General features: G+C 45.0%; 4 protein-coding genes across 16 annotated transcripts in view; 1 reads left to right on the forward strand and 3 right to left on the reverse strand.

The window, feature by feature from the left end:
• Positions 1 to 104: 104 nt before the first annotated feature.
• On the reverse strand, positions 105 to 1,039 carry LOC117654010 (ubiquitin-related modifier 1). Its single transcript, XM_034400140.1, has 5 exons — positions 913 to 1,039; positions 709 to 779; positions 548 to 629; positions 389 to 437; positions 105 to 290 (listed from the first exon to the last, which is right to left on the reverse strand). Exons 1-5 carry the CDS (start codon positions 945 to 947, stop codon positions 222 to 224), a joined length of 306 nt encoding a protein of 101 aa, XP_034256031.1. The 5' UTR covers positions 948 to 1,039; the 3' UTR covers positions 105 to 221.
• Positions 1,032 to 4,091, forward strand: LOC117654009 (putative RNA polymerase II subunit B1 CTD phosphatase RPAP2). Of its 2 annotated transcripts, XM_034400139.1 has the most exons (9): positions 1,032 to 1,091; positions 1,169 to 1,357; positions 1,473 to 1,587; positions 1,663 to 1,827; positions 1,911 to 2,038; positions 2,156 to 3,179; positions 3,266 to 3,522; positions 3,605 to 3,754; positions 3,832 to 4,091. In XM_034400139.1, exons 2-9 carry the CDS (start codon positions 1,278 to 1,280, stop codon positions 4,010 to 4,012), a joined length of 2,100 nt encoding a protein of 699 aa, XP_034256030.1. In that variant the 5' UTR covers positions 1,032 to 1,091; positions 1,169 to 1,277; the 3' UTR covers positions 4,013 to 4,091. The 2 variants fall into 2 exon arrangements, with proteins under 2 accessions (XP_034256030.1, XP_034256029.1); XM_034400138.1 differs by having other exon boundaries at positions 1,073 to 1,357.
• Positions 4,084 to 12,924, reverse strand: LOC117654007 (hamartin). 2 transcript variants are annotated; one of them, XM_034400135.1, is made up of 22 exons: positions 12,826 to 12,924; positions 11,896 to 12,044; positions 11,667 to 11,784; positions 11,402 to 11,537; positions 11,199 to 11,311; positions 10,926 to 11,112; positions 10,754 to 10,827; positions 10,522 to 10,664; positions 10,279 to 10,439; positions 10,110 to 10,202; positions 9,822 to 10,037; positions 9,578 to 9,739; positions 9,239 to 9,450; positions 8,995 to 9,160; positions 8,545 to 8,893; positions 8,167 to 8,447; positions 7,807 to 8,052; positions 7,598 to 7,723; positions 7,415 to 7,516; positions 7,089 to 7,326; positions 6,845 to 7,002; positions 4,084 to 6,737 (listed from the first exon to the last, which is right to left on the reverse strand). In XM_034400135.1, exons 2-22 carry the CDS (start codon positions 11,987 to 11,989, stop codon positions 6,342 to 6,344), a joined length of 3,771 nt encoding a protein of 1,256 aa, XP_034256026.1. In that variant the 5' UTR covers positions 11,990 to 12,044; positions 12,826 to 12,924; the 3' UTR covers positions 4,084 to 6,341. The 2 variants fall into 2 exon arrangements, with proteins under 2 accessions (XP_034256026.1, XP_034256027.1); XM_034400136.1 differs by having other exon boundaries at positions 12,725 to 12,847.
• A 240-nt stretch (positions 12,925 to 13,164) lies between these two features.
• LOC117652949 (potassium channel subfamily T member 2) overlaps positions 13,165 to 23,042 on the reverse strand; it is a 61,421-nt gene continuing 51,543 nt past the window's right edge. For 4 of the 11 annotated variants that reach the window (XM_034398171.1, XM_034398174.1, XM_034398172.1 and 1 more), the window contains 8 exons: positions 22,730 to 22,976; positions 22,032 to 22,124; positions 21,026 to 21,211; positions 20,817 to 20,948; positions 20,238 to 20,327; positions 18,257 to 18,462; positions 17,889 to 18,179; positions 13,165 to 15,183 (listed from right to left, as the gene is read on the reverse strand). In XM_034398171.1, the coding sequence (XP_034254062.1) occupies positions 14,745 to 15,183; positions 17,889 to 18,179; positions 18,257 to 18,462; positions 20,238 to 20,327; positions 20,817 to 20,948; positions 21,026 to 21,211; positions 22,032 to 22,124; positions 22,730 to 22,976 (1,684 nt within the window). In that variant the 3' untranslated portion in view covers positions 13,165 to 14,744. The remainder of the gene's footprint in view (positions 15,184 to 17,888; positions 18,180 to 18,256; positions 18,463 to 20,237; positions 20,328 to 20,816; positions 20,949 to 21,025; positions 21,212 to 22,031; positions 22,125 to 22,729; positions 22,977 to 23,042) is intronic. The other 7 variants (XM_034398182.1, XM_034398175.1, XM_034398181.1 and 4 more) reach the window with 4 other exon arrangements.

The following is a 23,042-nucleotide window of genomic DNA, read 5'->3' on the forward strand; positions in this document are numbered from 1 at the left end:
ACATGAAAAGACATGGAAAAAGCCATAGCAAAAAAAGTAAAATTAAAACATGTCAGTAAAGAAAGAAGAAGATGCAGGGAAGGCCAAACAATAATACCACGAAGAAATAAATAAATAATGAGTTTATTTTCACATCTGGACTGGGACTTCAAAATGTTACTCTCCATTACACAATACAAATTGAATTAGATATAAAAGGCAGTACCATTGAAAGATTTTCATTAACCACCGTGAAGTGTTGAGATAAATAAAATTGTATCTTTTGATTCTATTTTATAATCAAGTTCGCCCTGTAAAAGCAAAGAAGGGAATTTCAAATTAAGTACATCTTACAAAAATGTGAAGCAGAGTTAATTTAACCAAAGCCATCATTTCTGTATGAACTCACAAGCAATTCCCAATCAGCATCATTTACAAGCACTAGAATACCCGGCCTCCTGCAAAAGAAAAGAGACATTTCATTTGATGGAAAGGGTGGAGTGCGACATATCAGTGAACAAGTCAGAAACTAGCAATGACAGACTCTGACCAAGATAAGCTTACATACACTGTGTCTCCTTGGATGAACAGTTCAGGTCTTTCTTTCAGCAGATTATCTTTCATCCACGTAAGAAGTGATCGAATGGTCCCTGAAATCAATTCAATAACTTTGTCACATCTGATAATGACGATGATTTTTTATGGCGATTCAGGACAATAGCAACTTACATGGTGTGTCATCCACGGGAAGAGTAACTTCGTGCTTCTTAATGTTACCAAAAAGCAATTCTGCTCCTCCGCTAAAAGTTGTTGATAGAAAAACGCATATTTAAGGTAAATATAACCTTTTCAACGGCATGGAGAGGTAGCTTAGTCGTCACACATACACATTGATATAATTCTCAGCAACGAAATAGTAGAAATTATACGTACCCAAACTCAAGAGTCACTTGTAAACCGTCTGTCATTTTAGAAAAACTAGCGGAAATTCTTGCTAAAAAAGCGAGAGTTGAGAACTGACACTGCCACTACACTATATACACCCAACCCACACCCTCCCTCTCCCTCGCCTCACCCCACCTCCCTCCCTCACCCCACTCTGCGAATAGTTGGTATGTCAGATCTGAGAAATGTAAACACCTAAACACCGTTGGAACGGATCGAAATTGAATTTATTTTTCTTGACAAGGCAGATGACACTGTCGCAGCATTGCAGATGTCCTATGAATGAAAACAAATGTTGAAACAAAACTAGTTATAGTGTGTCATGCATCAAACCTAAATAAAGTCTGCTGGGGATGTCTTCAAGAATGGCAACAACAAAGAAATCCACATCTAGACGTGGAAAGGGTTTACCAAGGCGAGCTCAAGACTTGAGGTAATTTATTTTCACTTAATTAAACTATTATTCATCAGTTGTCTTTCTATCGAACATAGTTTTGCAGCCGCATAACCTCTCATGAAATAGTCTGTTTCCTCTTTCTGCTTTTTAGTAAAGAGGAACTCCTTCTCACTCTTCAGAAGAAAAGAGAATGCAATGCCAAAGCTTTGAAGATTGTGGAGGGGATGCTGGAACCTGATGTCAAGGAAGATTGGTTCCTAGATGTCGTGAGTTACGCCACAACCTTACAGCCTGATTGACTGTGGACATGTTTCATCTCATAAATATTTTTCTCGATCCAGCTGCAGCACATCAACCAAAGCCATTTACTAGATATAATTGAAGAACGAGCTATCACCAAGCTTTGTGGATATCCACTGTGCTCTAATGAGCTTAAGGATATTCCCTCTCAGCAGTACCGCATATCGACCAAATTAAACAAAGTTTATGACATTAAAGAAAGAAAGGTTAAGACTACTCTTATGTGATTTTAAGATACCAAATGTTCATAATTTTTTGTGATAATGTTCTACTCTTACTCTGCTCATAGAACTTTTGCAGCAATAATTGCTTCAAGGCTTATAAGTTCATCAGAGATCAAATGCATACCAGTCCGTTGTGGCTCCGAGATATTGAACCGGTTATCAAGTTTTCATTGATGCCTTCGTCTGAATCAGGGTGAGTTCATGCACACGCAGACTCATCTGGAAAAGGGTTATTCACCCTGGGGAAAATTGTCTATGTTCCAGCACAAGGTTTATTCTATTCAACCATTTTCTTTGTTCTGTGATATAGGGAAGGAGCAGGAGATGAGGTAAATGTCCAGGTTGAGAGAGTCACCAAGGAAGAAATCAAACAACTGTCTGGGGAGGAGCTCAAAACGTCCTCGTCGACATCTCAAAAATCACTTGCAGACGTCCTTCATGATTTACATACAGTTACTGCACTTAGAGCAGAGAAAACATCAAAGCTACAGGAACTTTTTGTCAATGATAAACAAAATGTGGATAATGAAGAAGAGACTGCTTGTGTTGCAATTGAAAAACCCATCTCTAAGGTAAAAGAAAACACAAAATCTTCATCAAAATATGCCGAAAAAATACGAGTAAAAGAAGAAGAAACCTGTACCATAACTCAAGATACCACAAATAGCATCTGTCCAGATGTAAACTTAAATACAATGAAAAGTGGTGAAATTTTGTCAGGAGTTGAAGAAATTAGCATCAATGAGCTGTCTGATAGAAAAAACATTTGCCAGAAATCTATTGCAAGTGCAAGAATAGAATGTTCTAAAAAGCTTGCTGATGATAATTCCATTCATCCAGTTCATAAGGTAGACAAGAAGCAAAAGGAACAAATCATTCCTCAGAGAGACGTTCTGAACAGTGTAGATATGGAAGGTGACTCTGTGAAAAGTGAAGAGATTGCTACTGGTTACAAACCCTCTGTACCTGAAGAAGGTGAAAACCAGCGGAAGTTTGAATCCAAGGCTGTTCTAAAAGCCGAAAGAACTCAACATTTTTCAGAAAAAAAAGTAAGGCAGCAACAAGTTAATTCGAGCTTCCCACACCATAAGTTACCCTCAATTGTATCACATGTGGAAAAATGTTTAGAAGAATGGTTCACTATGGATACCATGTGCTTTTTGTTTGGGGAGACTGCTCTCAAAGATATGTTAGAACAAAAAGGAGAGAGTATCCAAGCTCATTATAATGCTCTTGGAACGGTCACATGGGATCAAGAAAAGCATGAACGTTTCCTTGCAATTTGTAAACGCTTAAGTCTATTGGACATTGAAGACAGCAATTTTGACAACCAAGTAAGTTTTCAAGTTGTTTGTAGTGTGTAGCTTAAATATTGAAATAATTAGTTTTGGAAAACTAGTAATGAAGGCCAATAACACAGGTACGGAATGAGGCTGAGAAGCGGAAGCCCTTGCCAGATTACAATGCTATAAAGAAAGAGGCTGAGACAATGGAACTGAAAATAAAGGCTTTTTATAGTGGAAATATGGAAATGGAAGAAAAGAAGGTATCATTTGCCAAGGATACTATTAGTGATGGCAATAATATTGATGAATGCCAATCTCAAATTCCTCTTGTACACATACATTCTCAAAGAGCATTAAGGAAAAAAATTGTTCTGAATGGCCTCAATAGAGTGTGAGTAAAGAAATATAGGTTGTAGTAGAAAATTTTCTACTATTGTTATCTGTTTTTGTATATTTGTTCTGAATTCTCTTAGGTTGCCAGACTTCTTGCGTACTTTTGGCTTGAGGCCAAGTGAAATGACAGCATCAATTCGTGGTCTTGTTGGCACATTTGCTTTATCTTCCACAAATATAACTTTCAAACCTCAGGAGTGGAGTCTTCTTGGACTCATTGTAATTAAGTTGTGAGTAAATCAACAAATTTATTATTATTTGAAACAGTGGTAAACTTGAATGTTGCTAACTGATGTTTTAATGCTAGGTTGGCCCTGCGAGAACCTGAACTGAAACATTGTTTGCAACTTGAGCAATCAAACACTTACCTAACATTAATGCTTATGAGCTACAAGCAAGAGCCTGGATATCTTGAACATCTTCTGTCATGGCTCACTGACATTGACAAGCTACTTGCTCGCCCAAAGGTTCCAGAAGAACAGATTTAGGTGATAGTTAACGTTATGTATAGCATTTTAATAGGGTGACTGTTGATATTTTGTAAATAAAAATCAGAAAATATGAGAATTCACTTTATTCTCTTCCTCCACATTATCAGATGTAACCCAGTTCAGATAATTTTCTGACTCTCTGTAGAACGTCCCAACACGTTAACATACAGACATCACATTTACAACAAGTAACTTAGATATATGGCCATTGGAATACAACACATTCAGTCAACAAAATATAACAATATGTATTTCACCATCTATCACGCATTTTCAGCAGAATATTCTGATCTGGAAGTAGCACACAGTTGAAGTGAAGGGCGGGGTATGATTTTTTAACACACTTTTGAGGCCATACAAAACTCAAGTTCTGATGATGAAAGCACAAAAGTAATAGACGTCAGTATGATGATACTTGACAAGGCAAAATCCTTACAATGCCTACCCTCCTTCTGTTCTCTAGCTATGGCTAAATATATTTTGAAAAGTGTATTAACATTAAATCACCTGACTTTGTACAACAAATCTTAAAACCATTGTAGTTTATAAATATTTCAAACTTACAACTTATATGTGAAGTTATGTACAGATATAACATGACATTTGCACCATCTCCAGATAGATAAGATAATTCACTATTTTTTTTTAAATTTATTTAACAGATTAGCACAATGGTGCATCATAAAAATAAGCAGCCCAGCTAGCTGGGTTGCAGAAGCAATCTGTGCCTCTCAGTCTTTCATTGATCCCTCCTTCATCCGTTCTTTTCTCTCATAGCCCTAATTATTTGTTTTACACCATTACAAGTGACAGCACAAGCACATAAAGAAAAGAAACAGCAACAAGTACTACATTCAAAGGCCCTGAGACAAGACCATATGACAACATTTTAGCGGCTGCTTTTCTTAATGACTGGCTGCTGCAAAGAAAAAATGCAACTGATAGGAGATTTCTAGAATTAATTTCGATTCTTACATAATATTCCAAGCGGCTTCTTCATTCTAGTAGACTATAATTAAAAAATTACAAATAATATGTTACATTTAAAAGCTTCCAAAAAGAACAGCTCTAGTAATCTGGCTAATACAGACCACTCAAAAATAGCACCTATTTGATTCATTTTGGGTCTATGAACCAATGATTTGCAACATTAAAATTGAACCAACAACTTAATTCTCATTTATAAAAAGTTCATAAATGTTTTGCTTGCATTCACAACTGGGCAACTAAAGCAGTTCAATAAAACCAAGATGTAAAAGTGGGTCTGCCAGTGGCCTTTGCATGAGATATTAAAATATGTTCATTGTCCAGTATAAACTGCCAATTCCTAAAAGAACTGAACCCAAAAGTTAAGAATCAAGATAAGATGCAAATTTTTCTGCAATTGTTTAAAACATAACATGGTATCAGATACATAATTCTGTCCAGAAGCACTATTATAAGATTAACTTCAGTCTGTTAGATTGACCGGCCACTTATCTCCAAACTAACCATCTAATGCAAATTTTGGTCCGAATAGAGAGCTGAGTATGATCAAAATATTAAGAGAAAATGAGTCTCATAGAGAAAACAGAGACACACACACACACAGAACTCAACTTCCTCTGATGAGAGCACATTGAAATCAATCTGAGACAAGTTTCACAGAGATGTATCATTCACAAGATTCACGTGTAATGAGGGAACTTTTTAAAGTAGGATATGTTTTAGAATGTTCTCTCTTTTGTTTTGTCGCATTAAAATTTAGTGTTCCTTTACAACAAATAAGGATTAATGGCTATAAATTAAAACAAGACCCCTTGTTAATGATTGACAATATTTTTATCTCATATTGATGATTAAAACACAACAGGCTCTTAGACAATATCTGTTACCATAACAAAAGAGAAGAGTTTTCTTAAACACAATTCATTAGGTGATTGGTAATAAAATAGACAAATTTAACAGATATTTGTATCCCACGCTTATGAAACCCAGACTAGAGACAGACATCAAATAAAAATATTTCAAAATGCAAAACAAGAGTGTGCCCCCTTCCATGCGATAGAAAATTTGGGGAAGGAGGGTAGAGCCATGCACAAAGAACCAAAGTTTCATTAACGCTCACATCACAGCACTCCTGCTTGCATATAAGAACAACATTACAGTAGTTACTTCAATATACTAGATTCACTTCATTGACCTTATAATTTAAACTTGTCAAAACCACAGTCATTAGGCAAATGGTGCACTCATTTATCAAATAATATCCACCTTGGCGGTTTCAGGTTTTCAAATGTAGCTGCCACTTAATACATTACCATTGTGACAAAGTGGCCAGGTAATATCAGCCCTCTTCGGGCGGGTTATTAGTTGTAACTTTTGTGGGTGTTGGAGGGGATTGAGTAGCATCAGGAATTTGCTCTGGCTGATCTACTATGACTTGTAAGTTTTGAATTGTAGAAACATCCCTAGCCAGCAAAGACATGCCCTCTGATGAACTCAAGGATTCAGAGAGAGGTGAGCTTGAATGAGGCAGTCTGTCATCACTGCACACACTATCAGGGCTCTTTGGATGCACATGAGATGAGCTGCCAGAAGCGGCTGGTTGAGACGCGGAGGGTTCTCTTCCTTCTCGTTTCCGCTTGCTTTTGAACTCCGCAATTATTTTAAGAAGTTCCAGATTATTCTCTTGAAGTCTTTGGTTTATCTTCTTTTGAGCTTGATATTTACTCTCTGTAGCCTGCAAAGAACAAAACAATCACAGTAAAAATTGATTTTTCATTTAAAAAAACCAAACAGAAAATAAACAAAAAAATACACACACACGCACACACAAAAAAAACATACCTGGAGTTGATCATTGTACTCATCTTTGACTACCTTAAGCTGCCGCTTCTTTTCATTCATTTGGTGGGCGACAGTCGTAGCATTGGACTCCAGCTCTGCTACGCGTGCCTTAGCAGCTTCTAGAGAGGAATTTTTAGAATCCAGCACTTGACGCAGACCTATAAATCAAATCAAAAGATTAAAAATTCAGAAATTAAGAGAAATTCTTGAGGTTGTAAGGTTTATAATTCTGTATAAAACTCACTGTTAAGTTCTTCATGATAAGCTTCTTTAATGCTGGTATATTCCTCTGGTCGGTTGTAATTAAGCGTCATGTACTGAATTTTTTCGTACATTCGCTGCTGCTGTTCTCCAGCCAAGAACAATTCACGTTGAAGCTGTTGCACATCTGTTCTTAAGCGTTCAGCTGCAGCAGCGCTCATTTCCGCCTGTCTTTTTTCATTGCTTATGTCCAACAGTTTGCCTTGGGCTTTTTGGTATTCCTAGAAATAAATTTATTCCAGACATATTACATAACACAGATTTACTTAGAGGGAGGTTGGGTTGTATATGGGAGGAGGTGATACTCACTTTTTGTACCATAGCTGTGGATTTTTGTTCAAGAAGGTACTTTTGCTCAATTTCCTCAAATTTCAGTTTCCACTCATGCAAATCAGCTTGTGCCTGTACACACTAGAGCAGGGCCAAAAAAATATCTCAGTACATACACAACAACAGAGACAAACAATCAAGAAGTAAGGCCATCTTATTCACCTGATCTTCCCAATATTTGACAGAGGATTGCTCTTGCTGGATTCTTTTGACCAACTCTTCTCTTTGTTTGGTTCCCTCTTTCCGTACCGAATCTAATTCATGCTGTAATAGGCTCAATTGTTCCTTCTGTCAAGGGAGGATGTAACAAGAAAATTAATTTAAGGCAACTGAGAAATAATTTAAGGACATTGATCATGAAAATAACTTACTAGAGCTGTTTTAACTTCTTCCAGAGCTCTGTTGTCACGAGATCTTCCAAGCAAGCGTCTATTTCTTTCTGCATAAACTTCTCTGCGTTGTCGTTCAAATTGTAATTGTATTTTCAACAACTCTATTTGCTCCCTCTGCTCTCGTAGTAAACGGCTATCTGCATCTAAGCTTGTACTTTTAGGTCGGTTTTCAATAATATTCCACAAAAATTGATCCAACTGAGCTTGAGGACTAACGTTTTCAAACTGTAAAATAAATGAAAATAGCCAAGGTGACAGATGAAAATAAATATTCAATTTTGTTAGTGCAATCAGCTAGGTTCAATCAGTATTATGCTAAAAATATAAATTGAGTAGTACCTTTGGTTGAAGCATGTTTGGGGCTGGGCTGGGAGTTTGGCTATAGTGAGGTTCCATAGGTGGAAATACAGACATGAATAAATGTTCATAAGGGGCGGGAGTAAATTCAATGGTTTGCGTGCTCTCAGAAACCATTTCTGGTTTGCACTGGATGTGGTTGCAACCATTCACCATTGCCTCATCACCAATTGAATTTTGAGGGGTCGTTGCATCTTCAATTATCATGCAATCCTCTGACTCTTCTCTTTCTTCAACAGTGAAATCCACTTTCAAATCAGCTCCTAAACAAAAAACAAATATGGATCACAAATGTGCATGAAGTTCCAAGCTCTCAGATTTATTAATTAATGCAGACTGATGATGATGATGGTTTCATACCTTGAGTCTTTTCCATTTCAGGACACGAATTAGTTCGACGTACTTTCCCACTTGGAAAAGGTGCTCCATTTCCCGGACTACTGCCAGTGCTTCCAATGTTAGTATCCGAGAGAACCGGGTGGTGGTGAACAGATGGCAAACACTGACTATGATAGCGCATGCGACGGGCCCTCCGAGTGATGTCCATGACAGAAGTCGGCATGTGCAAACCTCCTGATGCACATGGTGACCCTGACTGCTCTTGAAGACATTCCTCACCATCTATTTCACAATCCTGGTCATGACTTTGGCTTGCAGGGATGTCCTGAAGAACTGAATCACATTGTCGACTGGCAGAGTGAGGAGTATTCTGTAATGGTTACAACCGAAATTAGGACAAAAGATCAGTCAAAATAGTGGTTTTATTTCTTTTCAATTAAAAGAAGCGCAAATTGAGAAATGTGTACACACCATATTAATGGGATGCGACTCATTGCGGAACTGTTCTCCTTGTTTTACAATTTCAACAATTTCTTGATCCTCTTGGGTTGAATCACTTTGATGGAACAAAGAGCCAGATGGCACTTGTGAAGCATGCCTTTCAGCTAAATGAAATCCATTCTTTTCTGGTGTGGGTCTGAGCATGAGAAAAAATCATGATATAAGAGAAGAACCAAGCACATTATTTGAGAAGTACTAGTACAAGATAAAATACCTAGTGATAGGCCAATCCCTGGAGCCTGGCACTGGGGCAGTTGGTTCAATTGGTACAGGACTTTCCGGAGGTACTCCAGAAGAGCCTATGACTCGCAGAGGGCTTGATGGTAATCTTGTTGCCGAGGACGTGTTGGTAGAAACAGAACCACTTTTGATCCTCATTCCAGCCATGTTAGCCGATTGCTTGTCTGAATATGTTTCTGTGGATATCTGCAAACAGAAAAGCCAATTTTTAAAAAATAAACCAGAAACAAATGAATGTTAAAAGTAAAATTTTCAACACCAACAAAGTAAATAAAAATTAATAAAATAAAAAGCCAAAGGGTTTCCAACCAACCTGTTTTCGATCTTGGAGTAAATTTGCTACCCTTCGAGACATTGAAGTAGATTCTACAAGGGGTGGTTGGTCCATCATCAAATGTCCCCCAAGAGGAAGAGAATCACGTCGAGGTTGCTGAAACGCCGACATTGAAGGAGCTGCCTCTGAAGGGAATGTTGGCTGGGACAGAGAGATAATCAATTTAACAAATGAAAAAAAAAGGCAGTCCATGCAAGTCAATCTTATTTGAAAATTTGCTTACAGGTGGGGTAGCTGTCATCTGTTGATTGATTCCTGAATACCTGAATGGGGAGGGCTCTTTCTTCATGGGTGATGAGGGTTGAGAGTACGAAGTGCTCACCGACAACCCTCCAGGCCACTTTTGCGGCAGAGTCCCTCCTCCTGAGCTGAGAGAGTGGTTCAGAGCTCGGACAACACTTGATGGAGCAAGAGGTTGACGAGACAGCAGACGCAAATCCTGAATACAAACATCAAATTTGTATTAGAAAGTTACACATAAGTGCTGAAAGCAGAAGAATGGACATCTTGCCTTTATTGGTGTGGTTTCTGGAGTAGCCTCAATCGCTGCTTCTGGTGGAGATGTTCCTTCTTGATGTGGAAATGAGGAGCTAACGACATAATTCTAATTGAGAGAACAAAGATATATTAATTTTAACTCACTACAAAACACAGAATTTCACAAGTTATTAGATGCACACCTGTTGTATGGGTGTATGTGGAATTGATGTTGGGGTTGACTCAGGAGGAGGTGGTGTGTTGAGACCACACCGAGAACTGGGACTCCATTCTACGTCATTAGCCCCATAGGGCAATGATAAATCTGATGCCATGCATCTTCCGCCAGATTGTTGTGATTTCTCTAAAAAGACGCACAATGCAAATTTATACAACGTGAAACATTATTAGAAAGAAGAGTGGTAAGTTAAAACAAGGTAGTGTACCTAGAGCAGTGGCAAGCTCCGTCTGTACTGTTGAATGAGGCCGTGTGACACTGTTTGCTATTGGAACTAGTTCATCTCGGCCTGTGTCTAATACATACTTTGCACATTCAACTATTACATCATGATCCTCCATTTTCTTCCACCTTGAATACAAGTAAATTGGTAAAGGTACCAGTATTAAAAGATTGTGGAACTCAATTATAAAAAGACATGTAAAAGGTAATGGCAATACCTGCTAGCAGCAGTTTCAGCATCTTTGGATGTTGTCACCAGTTGAGGATGCATCCTTACGGAGAACACCATAGGCTAGACAATAATAGAAAACGTGTATTAAATTTACGTCAAGGACAATCACGCATGACCAAATTATCTTTTGATATTTATTGAAAAATACATTAACTAACCTTTATAGTGTGACTGAATACATCCAAGTTCTCTCGAAGAGAATACTGGTGTCGTAGGTAGTATAAAAAGTTACATGGGTACATGCCATACAGCCTATTGAATAGCTCAAAAAGGCCTACTTGAAGGTGTAGCAGGTTTTGTTCTGGCACTTTGTTTGGGTTGTTAGTATTCCATGCAGCCAGTCGACTAGAAACATAAAAAAGATGAGGACAAGTCAAAATTAAAAAGGTATTGAGGTGACAAGTGTACTTCAATCCAACTTAAAAACAGACCTGAAAACATCAAAAATCTCATTGAGGTGTGGTGATATCAGAGATGGAATCATAGGTAACAAAACTATGACCACTAAAAGTGCACTCATAAGAAGCAATATATCTGTTTCCATCTGCCAAAATGAAAGGAGAATACTTTTTACAATTATACATACAAATGAATATTGATGAATCAAATTCATAGGCAGACACATAATACATACTTTAAGTATTTTCAACAAATCACTCAAAACTGAATGTTTTGTAATCTTTATTAGCCATGTAGGTCTTCTTCGGACAACATGACCTAACAATGTTAAGGCTTGAAGTTTACATTGACCCTTCAGTGTTTCTGATAGCCTAAAAGAAAGCAACCAAATAACGATTCAAAATGTTAGACAGCGTAATGTTAATCTCACTTTAGCCACAGTCTAAATGGCAAATAACAATAATACTTATTATTATCTTTCACAGCGAACTAATACTTACTTGTTGAAGAGATGAACATCGTGGGGTTCTCTGACTCCAACAAGTATCTCCACAAGTCGTAAGCTGCTGGTCTGAAGGTAACAATCGAAAATACCATTGAGCAGCCATGAATCTTTTGCTGGAAAAAAATGAATTTTTGTCAGTCATTAATAAATATACATGGATTACTGTAGGTGTTTTGACTGGAGCACACAAGCTATCCTCAATGATTCATGCTTTGAGAACTTACTAGAGTTGAATTGTTCATAGAACTTCTTCTTCAGATCCTCTATTTGAGAGGGGGTGTTTGACTGGATCAAGGTCTGAATATCTTCCCCGTCCATCTTTGCTTTGATAAGTGTCAACCATTAAATCTTAGGATTTCTTGCATGTTGCATTCTAAAATAAGGAAAACAAGAAACAATCAGTAATCACCAAAGGGAATGGTGTCTGAAATGAATGGAAGACGCACATCAATGGGCAGTAATTGAAAGAAAAGAAAAGAAACATGAAGCTCTTTGTTTTAAAATAAAAACAAACAGAGAATCAGCATTTGTTCCTTGTTTTTAAATCAAAACATCTTTGATAAAAATGAGATAAGACATACATGGCATGAAGAACTATGACCATAAAAGTGTTACTAGACTTAATCAGATGGTGAACAAAGGAAACAAAAGACAGAAAATACAAGCTGAGAAAACTAATCAATAACAGCACATTTCGACATTGTCAGAGTGAAATATGTCACAAATAAAACGGTTAGTTGGGATTGATTAAATTGTTTACAATCAGAATCCTCATATGTGACAAGTACAAAATTGATTCCTTGCAGGTTTGTTGGTTATAATCCAGTTCTCATGTCACACATAAGACCAAGGAAAAAAATGATTTTGATGAGCTGCTTGAATTAAAACCGTCTTAAGTCAACCGCATGAAAACATGAGGAAACAATAATAATTTCCTTTCTTTTAGTGTGCCGAATGTCTGCAATGGACAGCGGTGAGGGGTCGAAGCTGATACAGAACGGTCCACTAATGAAATAGAATAAGAGGCCAGTCTATAGGTTGCGAGATCCTCACCCTTGTCATCAGACTGATTTTAGACATTGTCAGGGCTTGGAATCACTTTAAATAACTGCAATTTCAGACAATTTTTAGGGGTAATTCTCATATGCACCTACCTGGGGATCCATCTTGCATAAACCCACAGCCTTCTACTGCTGCTGGAAAAGCTGGTCGGTCGGCGAACGACCGGATGTGACTAGGACTTGGTGTGTGGTGTGTTGTTCTGCCTGCGGCATTTTCAAACCCCACCGCTCTAACGGCACTCCTCGCCTCGCGAATGCGACATTGGTGTTTTCATGCCACACTCTTCATTTATGATGGGATTAGGCCAGAAAAGTTTGTCTCGCAAATCCGTTTTCATTTTTTCAAAAACATCTTTGTTGGGTGGTGTCTGGTGGTATTGATACAGCAACAATCTTCTTAAAAACATATATGTATTTCAACTTTCTGTACAGTTCTAGATGCGTTAAGAATCTTTTAAATTTACGACTTCTTTCCGGCATGGCACTCCCTCATGAACGGTGTGTGTTTTCAGGGTAATAAAAACAACAAAAACATTCCATGGGTTTGATCATTCACAAGCCTTTTATTTCCTGTCGTAATTTATTTTTATTGAAGGAGAGGTAGTAAACAGCAGAGATGTATAAGCTTTACAAAATTACTTAAGTACATTACATTCGCAAGCAAACTAAATCATTTTGTTTCTAGTTGTGTTTATCCCAATAAAATATGAAATGGAAATGAAGGATTTTAGCACAGCTTTATTTAAATTTGGAAAAATAGAAAATGTGTACAACAGGTTTTTTCTAATGGTACTTTGATTCGTTCCTTTCCAATCGACAGCACATTCAGACACAAGCCATCATCTTTCACCAAAATATTTGTGGATAGTGAGAATTCAGCTACATCAATAGAAGTATAAGTACTTTAAAAATATATGTATTGTTCCCTGATTCCAATAATACCTCATATTGATCCATAGAAACTTTACATGTAATAGCAGAAAAAGGTCCAATCATTTTACAGAACTATTATTATAAACACTACATCCCTCTAAATAGTTTAGAATAAATATTGATTTCAGGCACACAGCGCCAATCACTTTACAAAAAATGCGAATGTTTCATTCACCTGAAATGGATCAAACGAACAAGGACGTGAGGGCCTCCCCTATCCAAAAATAGTAGGTTCAACTTTTTTTTATTGTCTTAAAAAGCGGTACGTATCGGCACGACATTCATCACATATGTTTAATTTAATTTAAGGATGGTGTTCAGGGAAGGCCGATATCGCCGTCATACCCCAAGACAATAATGATTTCGCGCATCTACAAAGCCATCACATTGCTCTATCTTAGTACAAAAATTACGAAATTGGGCTCTTTTACAAATAACTTACTCTAACTTAAACCTGACGCTTTTTGATTGCAGTCTGGAGATGACACAGAGGGCGCTAATATTGTCCGATTGTGTCACAAACTGAGCAGAGTCTGGGTGAGCTCTACACGACACTGAGGGGGGAGGCGAGTCTTCTGGAACTACTAGTAGGCTAACATCTACCAGGAAACCGAGTTTCTCTGCCTCTCCCGTTGGCACTGGCAGTGCGGCATGAAGCGGTGTCATTTGGAAGCAGTTTCGACGTCGGTGCGACGAGAGGAGGGCGACGGCTGCCCCTTCCGCGCCGCCACGGTGGCGCCCCACGGGGTGCGGACGGGCCGGCGGTGGGGTGCACTTTGGGGTGGACTTTGGGGCGCCTCGGCGCGGGCACTGGGTGTCTCGGGTGCACTTTGGGTGTCACTTGGGGTGCCGCGTGGGAGCCACTTGACTGGGGTGCGGTGCCACTGGGTGTCACTGGGTGCCACTGGGTGCCACTGGGTGTCACTGAGTGCCGCTGGGTGCCACTGGGTGCCTCTGGGCGGTGCCTCTGGGCGGTGCGCTGGGCGCTGTGGGGGTGGAGGTGATAGAGCGGTGCGACAAGGGCCTTACAGCCACTTGTTGCGCGCGCCGCTCATCCTCCGCCCCCACATAAGGTTATATCATACAATAGTGCCTTGTAAGTTCTGCGGGTCGCCCACGGGGGAGGAGGGGGCGTTGGAGGGGGAGGGCGGCGAGTGCGCGTGGCTGCCCATGGCGGACAGCCCCATGGCCATGCCGCTGGACATGCCGCTGCTGGACATGCCGCCCTGGTCCTGGTCGGGAGGCGTCACCTCCAGGCCGATGCTGCCGTTCAGGGCGATCTTGATGGGGTTGACGGGCACGGCGGGCTGCTGGTGCACCGGCCGGCCGGGCGGCAAGGCGGCGCCGGGGCTGTGCAGACCGTGGAGGCCGGGCAGACCCGGAAGGCCCGGGAGTGCCGGCTCGGCGTGCTGGTGCGGGGAGGCGTGGTGCTGGAAGCCGTGCTGGAGGCCGATGTCCTCCAGGCTGCTCTTGCGCCGACCACCGCCACTCAGACCCTGCCTCAGCGAGTTGGACCGCCTGTGGGGACAGCACACATCAGCAACAAGCACCGAGGCGGAGGCGGGCGGACAGACGGACAGACAGACAGACAACAAGACAGAAGACAGACAGACTTATAGGTAGACAGACGGGTGGAAAGACGGACGGATGGACAGGACGAGAGAGGGATCAGAGTTTTACCAACAAAAAAATCAAAGAAAACAAAGTTCAAAGCTCCCAAAGTTCTGTTCTGGCGGCATGTGCACCTGCAGCGGGATTATTCCAAAGCCTGTAAGGGCTGCAAAGATGACACGTCAGACTCTCGCAGCACGCGGCGCGACGCGGCGTGATCGGCATCTTTATTCAGTCCCCGTTTCTAGCAAGGTCTACAGAGGTCTGTGAACTGCCGAGGAGCATGCGCAGGAGGGGTTTGCGTTATGTACAGTGTCGTCGAGGCTGCAGGGCTGCAGAGCACTGCGGGGCGAAGGGCGAAGGGCGCAGCCAGGGCGCAGCGAAGGGAGAAGGAGCGACAGCAACATAGCAGACAGACAGAGAGAGAAGACCGTGTGTTGTGTGCTGTGGTGTCTCTAAGGGCTTTTGAGGTGAGGCATGGCTTCGTGTTCCCAGTCTTCCCTACGACCCGTGGGTCTGGAGGCCCGAAGGCTCGCCCGAAGGCCTACGCGCCTTGGAGATGGCCTGCCTCTTCCCTTCGTGGCTCGCAGACTCGCAGAGGTGAGGTTCTCAGGAAATGAAAAGCTTGGCAGGCATTCTTTGAATCTTTTTAATATGAACCACAAACGCATTACATTTCAACAGTGATCTGATGTCAGAGTGGCTGTGTACCAAACAGCTGCGGGAGGGCTTGCTTAGGTTCGCGTCTTTCTGGACAACGAGTCCGGGGAGCTGGAGCCAGGCCTTCCCTGAGTGTGTGGCCAACGATTTGGGCAGGAAGAGCCCCGGGCCTGTGCCGCCGGTGATGGAGGAGCCTCGGGCTGCCTCAGGCCAAGGTGGCACATCGACAAGTTTCATTTTTTTGTGTCTTTTTCTTTTTTTGGCTTCGGTAAAAAATTAAACCCCGCTCGAGTTTACCTAAACTATTGCAGACTTTATGATGCGGGTTTTCCCAGGAAATGGAGAAGTTGAGTGAGATGCATATGGATTGATTCAGAAACATGTGGGTGAAGGAGACTGAAGAAGAGCAGAAAACTATATCCAAGAGAGATTTTAGTAGAATAATGGACAGCACGAAGCTATCTCAGTCTCTTTTGCTTGAGTTTTTGGAAACCAGCGTTTGGGACACAGCCGCAAGTTTACAAGTAGCTATTATTGGAATCATAGGTCACATCTATTTTAGTTCAGCATTCAACAGGTGCAGGGAAACGCACCTTGAGGCACTCAGTGAACGGGGTCACTCTATAAACGGGTGAATAGTTCTACTAGTGGATTTCTAAAACAAAATGTAGTCAACGGTTGTGAAATGAACGACAGAACTTACGATGAGAAAATAAATTCGTGTTTATCGAGTGACCCCGTGAAATGCACACTGCACTGACACATTCTCACATTCTCGCACACATGCACAGACACACTCACACATTCATTGGTCAGGATAGGGTTTCTCGTAGCACAAACAAGCACCGAGTTACATTTAAGACTAAATATCTTTTAAAATTAGAAATGTTTCTATACTCCCGAACCCTTGGTAACGCAACTTTTTTGCCCCGTAATTATTTACACAATGTTCCGAAAAAAAAGGAAGTTGGACACGGTGCATTATATGTTTGTACGGTTGTGCTCCGTAAGGAAATTGTCCACAAATCACACCACAATTGACTTTCAAAAAAATAAGAGCATCGGCCCGGCTTGCCGTGCTCGTGGGGACTGCCCATCCTTTTGAACTGGGTCTTCTTCTTGCGAGTGCAAGTTCCAAATAATGTTTTTAGGGGCAGAAAACAAGCGTTAGCTACTTAGCGACGGGATATGTCGGAGAAGAGAAAATTGAACGGTAGAAAAGTTTAAGCGCTATCTAGATAATGACAATCTCGAGAAAATTAACAACAATTATTATTGCGTCAAAAATATATGTATAAACGTCAGAATCTTCAACATTTCAACTGAAAATAGAATTTGCTACTATGCAACGAAAGGGGAGTGGGGATGGGAAGGGGGTGGGAAGGAGGGGTGAAGGAAGAGGGCAGAGGGGGTGGGGACTGAACAATATACAAGAGAGGCAATCTAGCATGCATCACAGACACTACGACAGGAGGTTCTACTGCCCGTGCACTCTAACAACACAGTGCTCTCGCCTACCAAGGCGAGGGATGAAACAAGCCGTGTCACAAGGTGGAGGCCGTGGGCCAGGCCGGCCGCCGCGGCTTGGGGCTCCGCGCAACGCGTCCGCGAGCCTGGCCTTGCGGCCTCGTGGACTACGCGGGGACCGTGTCGACGGTGAGGCCTGAGTGCCCACAGCACAGGGCGTAGGGCGTGGCAGGGCGTGGCGGGGCGTGGCGGGGCGGGGCGCCGCGCCACGCAGAGACAGAGGCATGCTCTCCGACGAGGGCCCTGCCGCTCCCGTCGTCGTCCGGGGCCCCGCCTAGACCGCCGAGTCCACCTAGACCGCCGCGCGCGCCCGCACCCTGCGCTGCAGGCCCGGGCCTGGGGGCCGTGGGACCCGCGAGGGCGACGGGGCGGGGGCGGGGCGGTGGGGGGTGTTGGGTCAAAAGGACTGGCGACTACGTGCGCACCTCAGCAGGATGTCGTCGGCCACCCGCAGCGAGTTGGAGCGGCCCCGGAAGTGGCCCTGCACGGTGGGGCTGTCGGGCAGCGACAGCGAGTTGGCCTTGGTGGTGGCGAGCGGCGGCCGCGGCGACGGGAAGGGCTGCGGCCCCGTGGACAGCCCCAGCGAGGAGCCGCGCCGCGACCCCGTCGCCGAGCCGCCCGCCTGCTGGGAGCAGAAGCTGATGTTGGACTTGCGCCGCGAGTTGTGGCGCTCGAACGTCTTCTGCGCGGAGAACGGGCTGGGCCGCACCAGGTAGCTGCAACCAACACAGTCAAGACCTTGGTCAAGACAGCCAAGACCCGGCGGTCCACCCCCGCCGACCCCGCCACTCACATGATGTCCCCCTCCTCCAGCTTGAGGTCGCAGCTGGGGTTGATGATGACGTAGCTGAGGTGGTTCCGCTTGTCGCCCACGTCGTCGTAGTCCGTGTAGGGCAGGTTGAGGCTCTCCATGCGCGAGCGCACCAGGTTGGCGATCTCGGCGCGCTCGATCTGGTTGGTGTGGTTGTCGCGCGCCTCGTCCGCCAGGTTGAGCGAGAACTGCAAAGCAAGGCGGGGGTCAGGACTCGCAGCCGCTCAAGACGTCAGCCGAAACGAGAGAAAGCAAGACGAGCAATGGTCTTGCCCCGCCAAACGACTCCGAAACATTGGGTTATTTCAAAGGGAGCAAAAACACTTTCCGCGCATACCACGTGGTACATGGTTTTCGTAAGTTTTGCGAAATTTCTGACCGAAAATTTCTGTTATTTTCAAGACAGCTTAGATGGACGTTTGGTCCGAAAGTTGCTGTTTTGCCTCGATTCGGAGTCGTGAGTCACAATGCGTGGTTTGCTCCCATTTGTGGATGGGTACATGCGGGCCCGGCACAGGCCTCGGGGGGCTGCCGCGCCTACCCCTGGCCTACCCCACAGGGCCACTACTGGGCAGGGCAGCCCCCACATCGTGGCCGTTCCGAATCAGACATTAAAAATCGAAGGTACGGCTTGCACAGTACCAATCACAAAACGGTGTTGAAGGTTGCAAAGTGTGCAGAGATACGAGTGTTGCATCATGCCTCATGCCTCGTGGGTGGTCGATGTCTGACGGTGTGCGTGCGTGCGTGCAGTGCGGAACATGCGGCCATGCACTCACTGGCTCGCCGAAGAGGGAGGAAGCCAAGCGGGTGGTGGAGTTGTCGGACAGGAGTAACAAAGTAACAAAAGACAAAGTGTCTGCGTGGGCAAGCGCACGATATGGCGAGGCGCAGCAGCTAGGTGATGAAATGGCCCCAAAAAGACGAAAAAGTCGAAAAAAATCCAACAAAACAAACAAAAATCGTGCAATAAAACGAAAAGAGGCGAGTGGCTCGGAGCGAGCCAAGAACACGCCGACCCGGCCCGACCAACGTTCGATATAGGAGCGCGTCACGCAACAACAGTAAAAAAACAAAAACAAAACAAAAAACAGCATGGCGTTATGTCGGTAAAGTTCCCTTCCACAAAATTGGGACAGCAGAAGTCTGAGCTGCTACTCTACAGCAAAAAGTTACTCGCTGCGCCGCGGCACACGCCACCGCAGTGCACTATCGGCAGCTGTCTACCGCCAGCCGTACCTCACCTGGTGTCCGCGACTACGTTACGTCTCCTACTTCAGTTCACATCTAGGACAAAGCCACTCTCATTTCGTCTACCGCGCCAATGGCTGTCTACCAAACACGCTACTCGTTCGCTGTCTCTAGAGGGCATGGCCAAAAAGCGCTCCCGGACTGCGCCGTCCAAGTTTCGGTCAAGCGCCGCCGCACTGGAGCATCGAACCGGCTGCTACCAACATTCCAAATGTAAACACAGCGCCGCCGCACTGCCGCCCCCGGGACGCCTCGTCGCCAAATCGGCAAAAGAGCGCGCGTGGCCGGTACTCGAACCCGGGACCGCGCCGAGGCGCTCGGGGGAGCAGTGGCGGCGGCGGCGGCAGCGGGGGCGGGGCGGGGTCGCGGCGGCTACAGCGGCCCTCGCTACGCGGATGGCTACGCGCAGGGCGTCAAGGACTACGCCAGGCTAGGCCGGGCTACGCACACTGTGCTCCGCCGTCAGGATGGGTTGGTAACTATCTGCCCGGCCGCGACGCCGCTTCTCGCGCCGGAAGGGGTTGGCCCAGCGCGGCCCCCAGCGGGGCGGGGACTCGGGGCGAGCCGACTCCTCGTCGGCCGCCTTGGCCGGCCGCCTACAGCAGCACGCGCAGCACGTCGGGCTCCGTTGGGACTGCTGGTCGGCGTCCTGGTCGGCGTGCTGGCCGCCCTGGCCGTCGCCCTGGCCGTCGCCCTGGGGCCCGCTACTCACCGCAGAGCTGTGGTGGTCGCACGCCACACACATCGAGGACCGGCCCTTCTTGGGCTTGTATGTAACACCCACGCCGTCGTCCTCGTCCAGCTTGTGGAGAAGAGGCAAGTGAGAGAGAGAGCCGCGGAGTGGAGGGAGAAGGAAGGGCGGAGGACAGACGGGCAGAGAGATAGAGAGAGAAAGGAGGAGAGAAAGAGTACCTGTTATTACACTGTCCTTGTGTGTGGTGTGTCAGAGAGTTTCTTTCTTTCTTATTCACAGCAAGAGTTGCTTTGGCGCGGATTTGGTTCATCAAGAATACGAGGTGCTAGTATATTTGTTCAATGATCTAGGTAATATATGTAAATAACAAGCAGATCTGTGTTCTACTGTAATAAATACATTCTAATCGATTGTACTGTCAAGAGAGTGTTACGTCAAAAATGCCTGCTCGCTGAATGCTTGGGCAAGGCATTCGATCTGCCCAAGCCATTCGCTGTACAGGGTTGGATATAAATAGAAAGAGGCTATCGGAGTAAATAAGGAAATATTCAATCTCTGACCTACAGAAGTAAGGCGAGGCGCAAGTCATCTACTTACTTGTGACGGTTCCGTCAAGGACGTCTCCTGCGTGCGGTAGATACCGATCGGTATTTCGCACGTCGTAGAGCACAGCTTTTGGTACAGGCGGCCGTAGGTTCGAATCCACATGTCGTCTTTTGTAATCTTCATCTGCGCGAAAAAAAAACCAACATTTTCGAAAAAACAGGCCACGAAGTGCTGGTCGAGCTAAACGGCAAACGACGTACCGAAGTGAGGAAGCCTGAGCCAGGGGCTTGGTCCACGCCGAGGAGCAGTCTGACGAAGGTGATGACGTAGTCCTTGACGAAGGCCTGGTACAGCAGCGTGTCCAGCATGGAGGCGGAGAAGACCGTCCCGGCGGCGAAGGGCAGCCGGAACATGTACGATATGTGCGAGCCTCGTTCCTTCTCGCGCTGTGGAAGGCAAAGTGAAAGGCAGGGTGAGAGAGAGACGCCTAGGGCAGCGCGGCAGAGCCACTGTCCCGAGGCCGCGACGGAGGGGTTATCAAATCTGCCGAGTGAGAGGACGAAAACTGTCGAAAGAATCAAGCAAAGCGCTGAGCTCGAACCAGGCCCATGTTTCGTATCTAGGAAGGGCGGAACGTCTAAGGCAACCTCTTGTAAGCAAGTGCGAACACCAAGAAGGTTGCCGAGAGTGCCGAAGTTATTCCCTAGGTTTCCTCTCTCTCTCGTGAGATCCCACTTCTCGCTTGCACATCCCTGGTGCTCCGGACGTCCAAGCGGGTGGTGCCAATGGAAAAGAATGAGATAGAAATAAATCCATCAAACTACGGTCAAGACCACGATAAGCGAGGCATGCGTGCAGAGTGCCGTAACACGTATCGCATTGTGGGGCGCGGTGAGCTGCCATGCATCGAACTAAAGAAGTGTCCAGAACCACAATGGATGAAAAAGGAATGACATCTAAATGAAAAACGTTCACACCCGGGGGTCGAACCTCCAAACTAAGTGTCTCAAATATGGCGCTGTACGTCCTCTTAGTACCGGCTCCTCGCGAAAAGTATCCAGACGATATGAGATAGAACCCTAATCCTCGTGTGGCTCGCTACTCTAAAGTGAGTATGTACAGTCCGCAGCAAAAGGAAAATGGAGAGTGAGTCTATTCCAGCCTAGGTTTTGGCTCGGAGGCATTCAACCAATACTTTGGCGACAACATCGCCACTCACTACGGCAGAAGTGTGAAAATGAGAAAAAGTAAACTCTATGTACATACATGTGTCTCACTGTGGCTGTCGCTCGGCGCGCCGCTCATGCCCCGTCGCTTTTGACTCGCAGGGCTCCCAAAATTCATTGGGGATATGAAATTCTTGCGTAAAGTGAAACAATGGTGGATTTCACAAACTCGATAAATAAAAAAACAAAAGTTATAAGGCATACGACATGATCCCCGCATCCCGTTTTGCTGCAGACAAGGCCATTGTCCTGTGTGTCTCCTCTAGTCCTGGCTAGCGCGGCGCTGGGGGCGTGGGGGCGTCGGGGCGCTGGGCGGCGGGGCGCAGGCGGCGCAGGCCGCGCGGCCCAGAATGAATGATCAATGGGACGGATGCATGCATGTCAACACAAAGTCCAGCCACACTCAAAGCCTCAAGGGGTGTGATGGGGTGACGCGTGGCGCCAGCTTGACTCGAATCCGGTGCAAGGTTCTGCATTTCGATAGTATTATTTTGGAAGGCTTGTAAAAGACAGAGACTCTGTTCCAGCTCCATCAGAACAAATGAGGATGCAGAGAAAAACACGACTAAAGGGCCCCAACAGAAATGCAGCGCCTAAGTAAGCTATGGTCGTTTTGACAGCTACGCCCAAGGCTACGCCAAACCCAGGAACCCAGGTCGGACGGCGCCCGGAAGGTCGCGCCGCCCAAAGGCCGCCAACACACACACACATGCAGCAGGGGTGCAGGCGGGCACGTACCTTCTCCATCTTGGAGAGGTGCAGCGCGTACTTGTCCTGCGCGCGGAACTGCATGAACCTCATGTTGGACGACTGCGACAGCTCCGTGATGCTCTTGATGCTGGGGAAGTACTTGAACATGGTCTGCACGGCCACGATGGTGTTGCAGTCGGCCAGCGTGTCCTCCTCGGCCGAGTTGGACAGCTCCTTGTTGACGACCACCACGTTCTCGGCCAGCGTGATGCCGGCGCGCAGCAGGTCGTCCGTGCTGCAGCAGGGCGAGCAACAGGTTAGCGCCTGCGGTGGGGAGGGCGGGCCGCGCGCCGCGCCGAGG

Source organism: Thrips palmi, unplaced genomic scaffold, assembly GCF_012932325.1.
Source record: "Thrips palmi isolate BJ-2018 unplaced genomic scaffold, TpBJ-2018v1 HiC_scaffold_8, whole genome shotgun sequence".
In the NCBI taxonomy this organism is placed as follows: Eukaryota; Metazoa; Arthropoda; class Insecta; order Thysanoptera; family Thripidae; genus Thrips; species Thrips palmi.

Bases quoted from the DNA above. Each gene is read 5' to 3' on its own strand.
- LOC117654010 (XM_034400140.1), bottom strand. From the start codon at position 947: ATGACAGACGGTTTACAAGTGACTCTTGAGTTTGG. The intron at 780-912 runs GTACGTATAATT...AACAACTTTTAG, and splicing joins CAAGTGACTCTTGAGTTTGG to CGGAGGAGCAGAATTGCTTT. The intron at 291-388 runs GTGAGTTCATAC...TTGCTTTTACAG, and splicing joins ATGCTGATTGGGAATTGCTT to GGCGAACTTGATTATAAAAT.
- LOC117654007 (XM_034400135.1), bottom strand. From the start codon at position 11,989: ATGGACGGGGAAGATATTCAGACCTTGATCCAGTCAAACACCCCCTCT. The intron at 11,538-11,666 runs GTAAGTATTAGT...GCTTTCTTTTAG, and splicing joins GATGTTCATCTCTTCAACAA to GCTATCAGAAACACTGAAGG. The intron at 10,665-10,753 runs GTATTGCCATTA...CTTGTATTCAAG, and splicing joins GCTGAAACTGCTGCTAGCAG to GTGGAAGAAAATGGAGGATC.
- LOC117654009 (XM_034400139.1), top strand. From the start codon at position 1,278: ATGTCTTCAAGAATGGCAACAACAAAGAAATCCACATCTAGACGTGGA. The intron at 1,358-1,472 runs GTAATTTATTTT...TCTGCTTTTTAG, and splicing joins AGGCGAGCTCAAGACTTGAG to TAAAGAGGAACTCCTTCTCA. The intron at 3,523-3,604 runs GTGAGTAAAGAA...GAATTCTCTTAG, and splicing joins CTGAATGGCCTCAATAGAGT to GTTGCCAGACTTCTTGCGTA.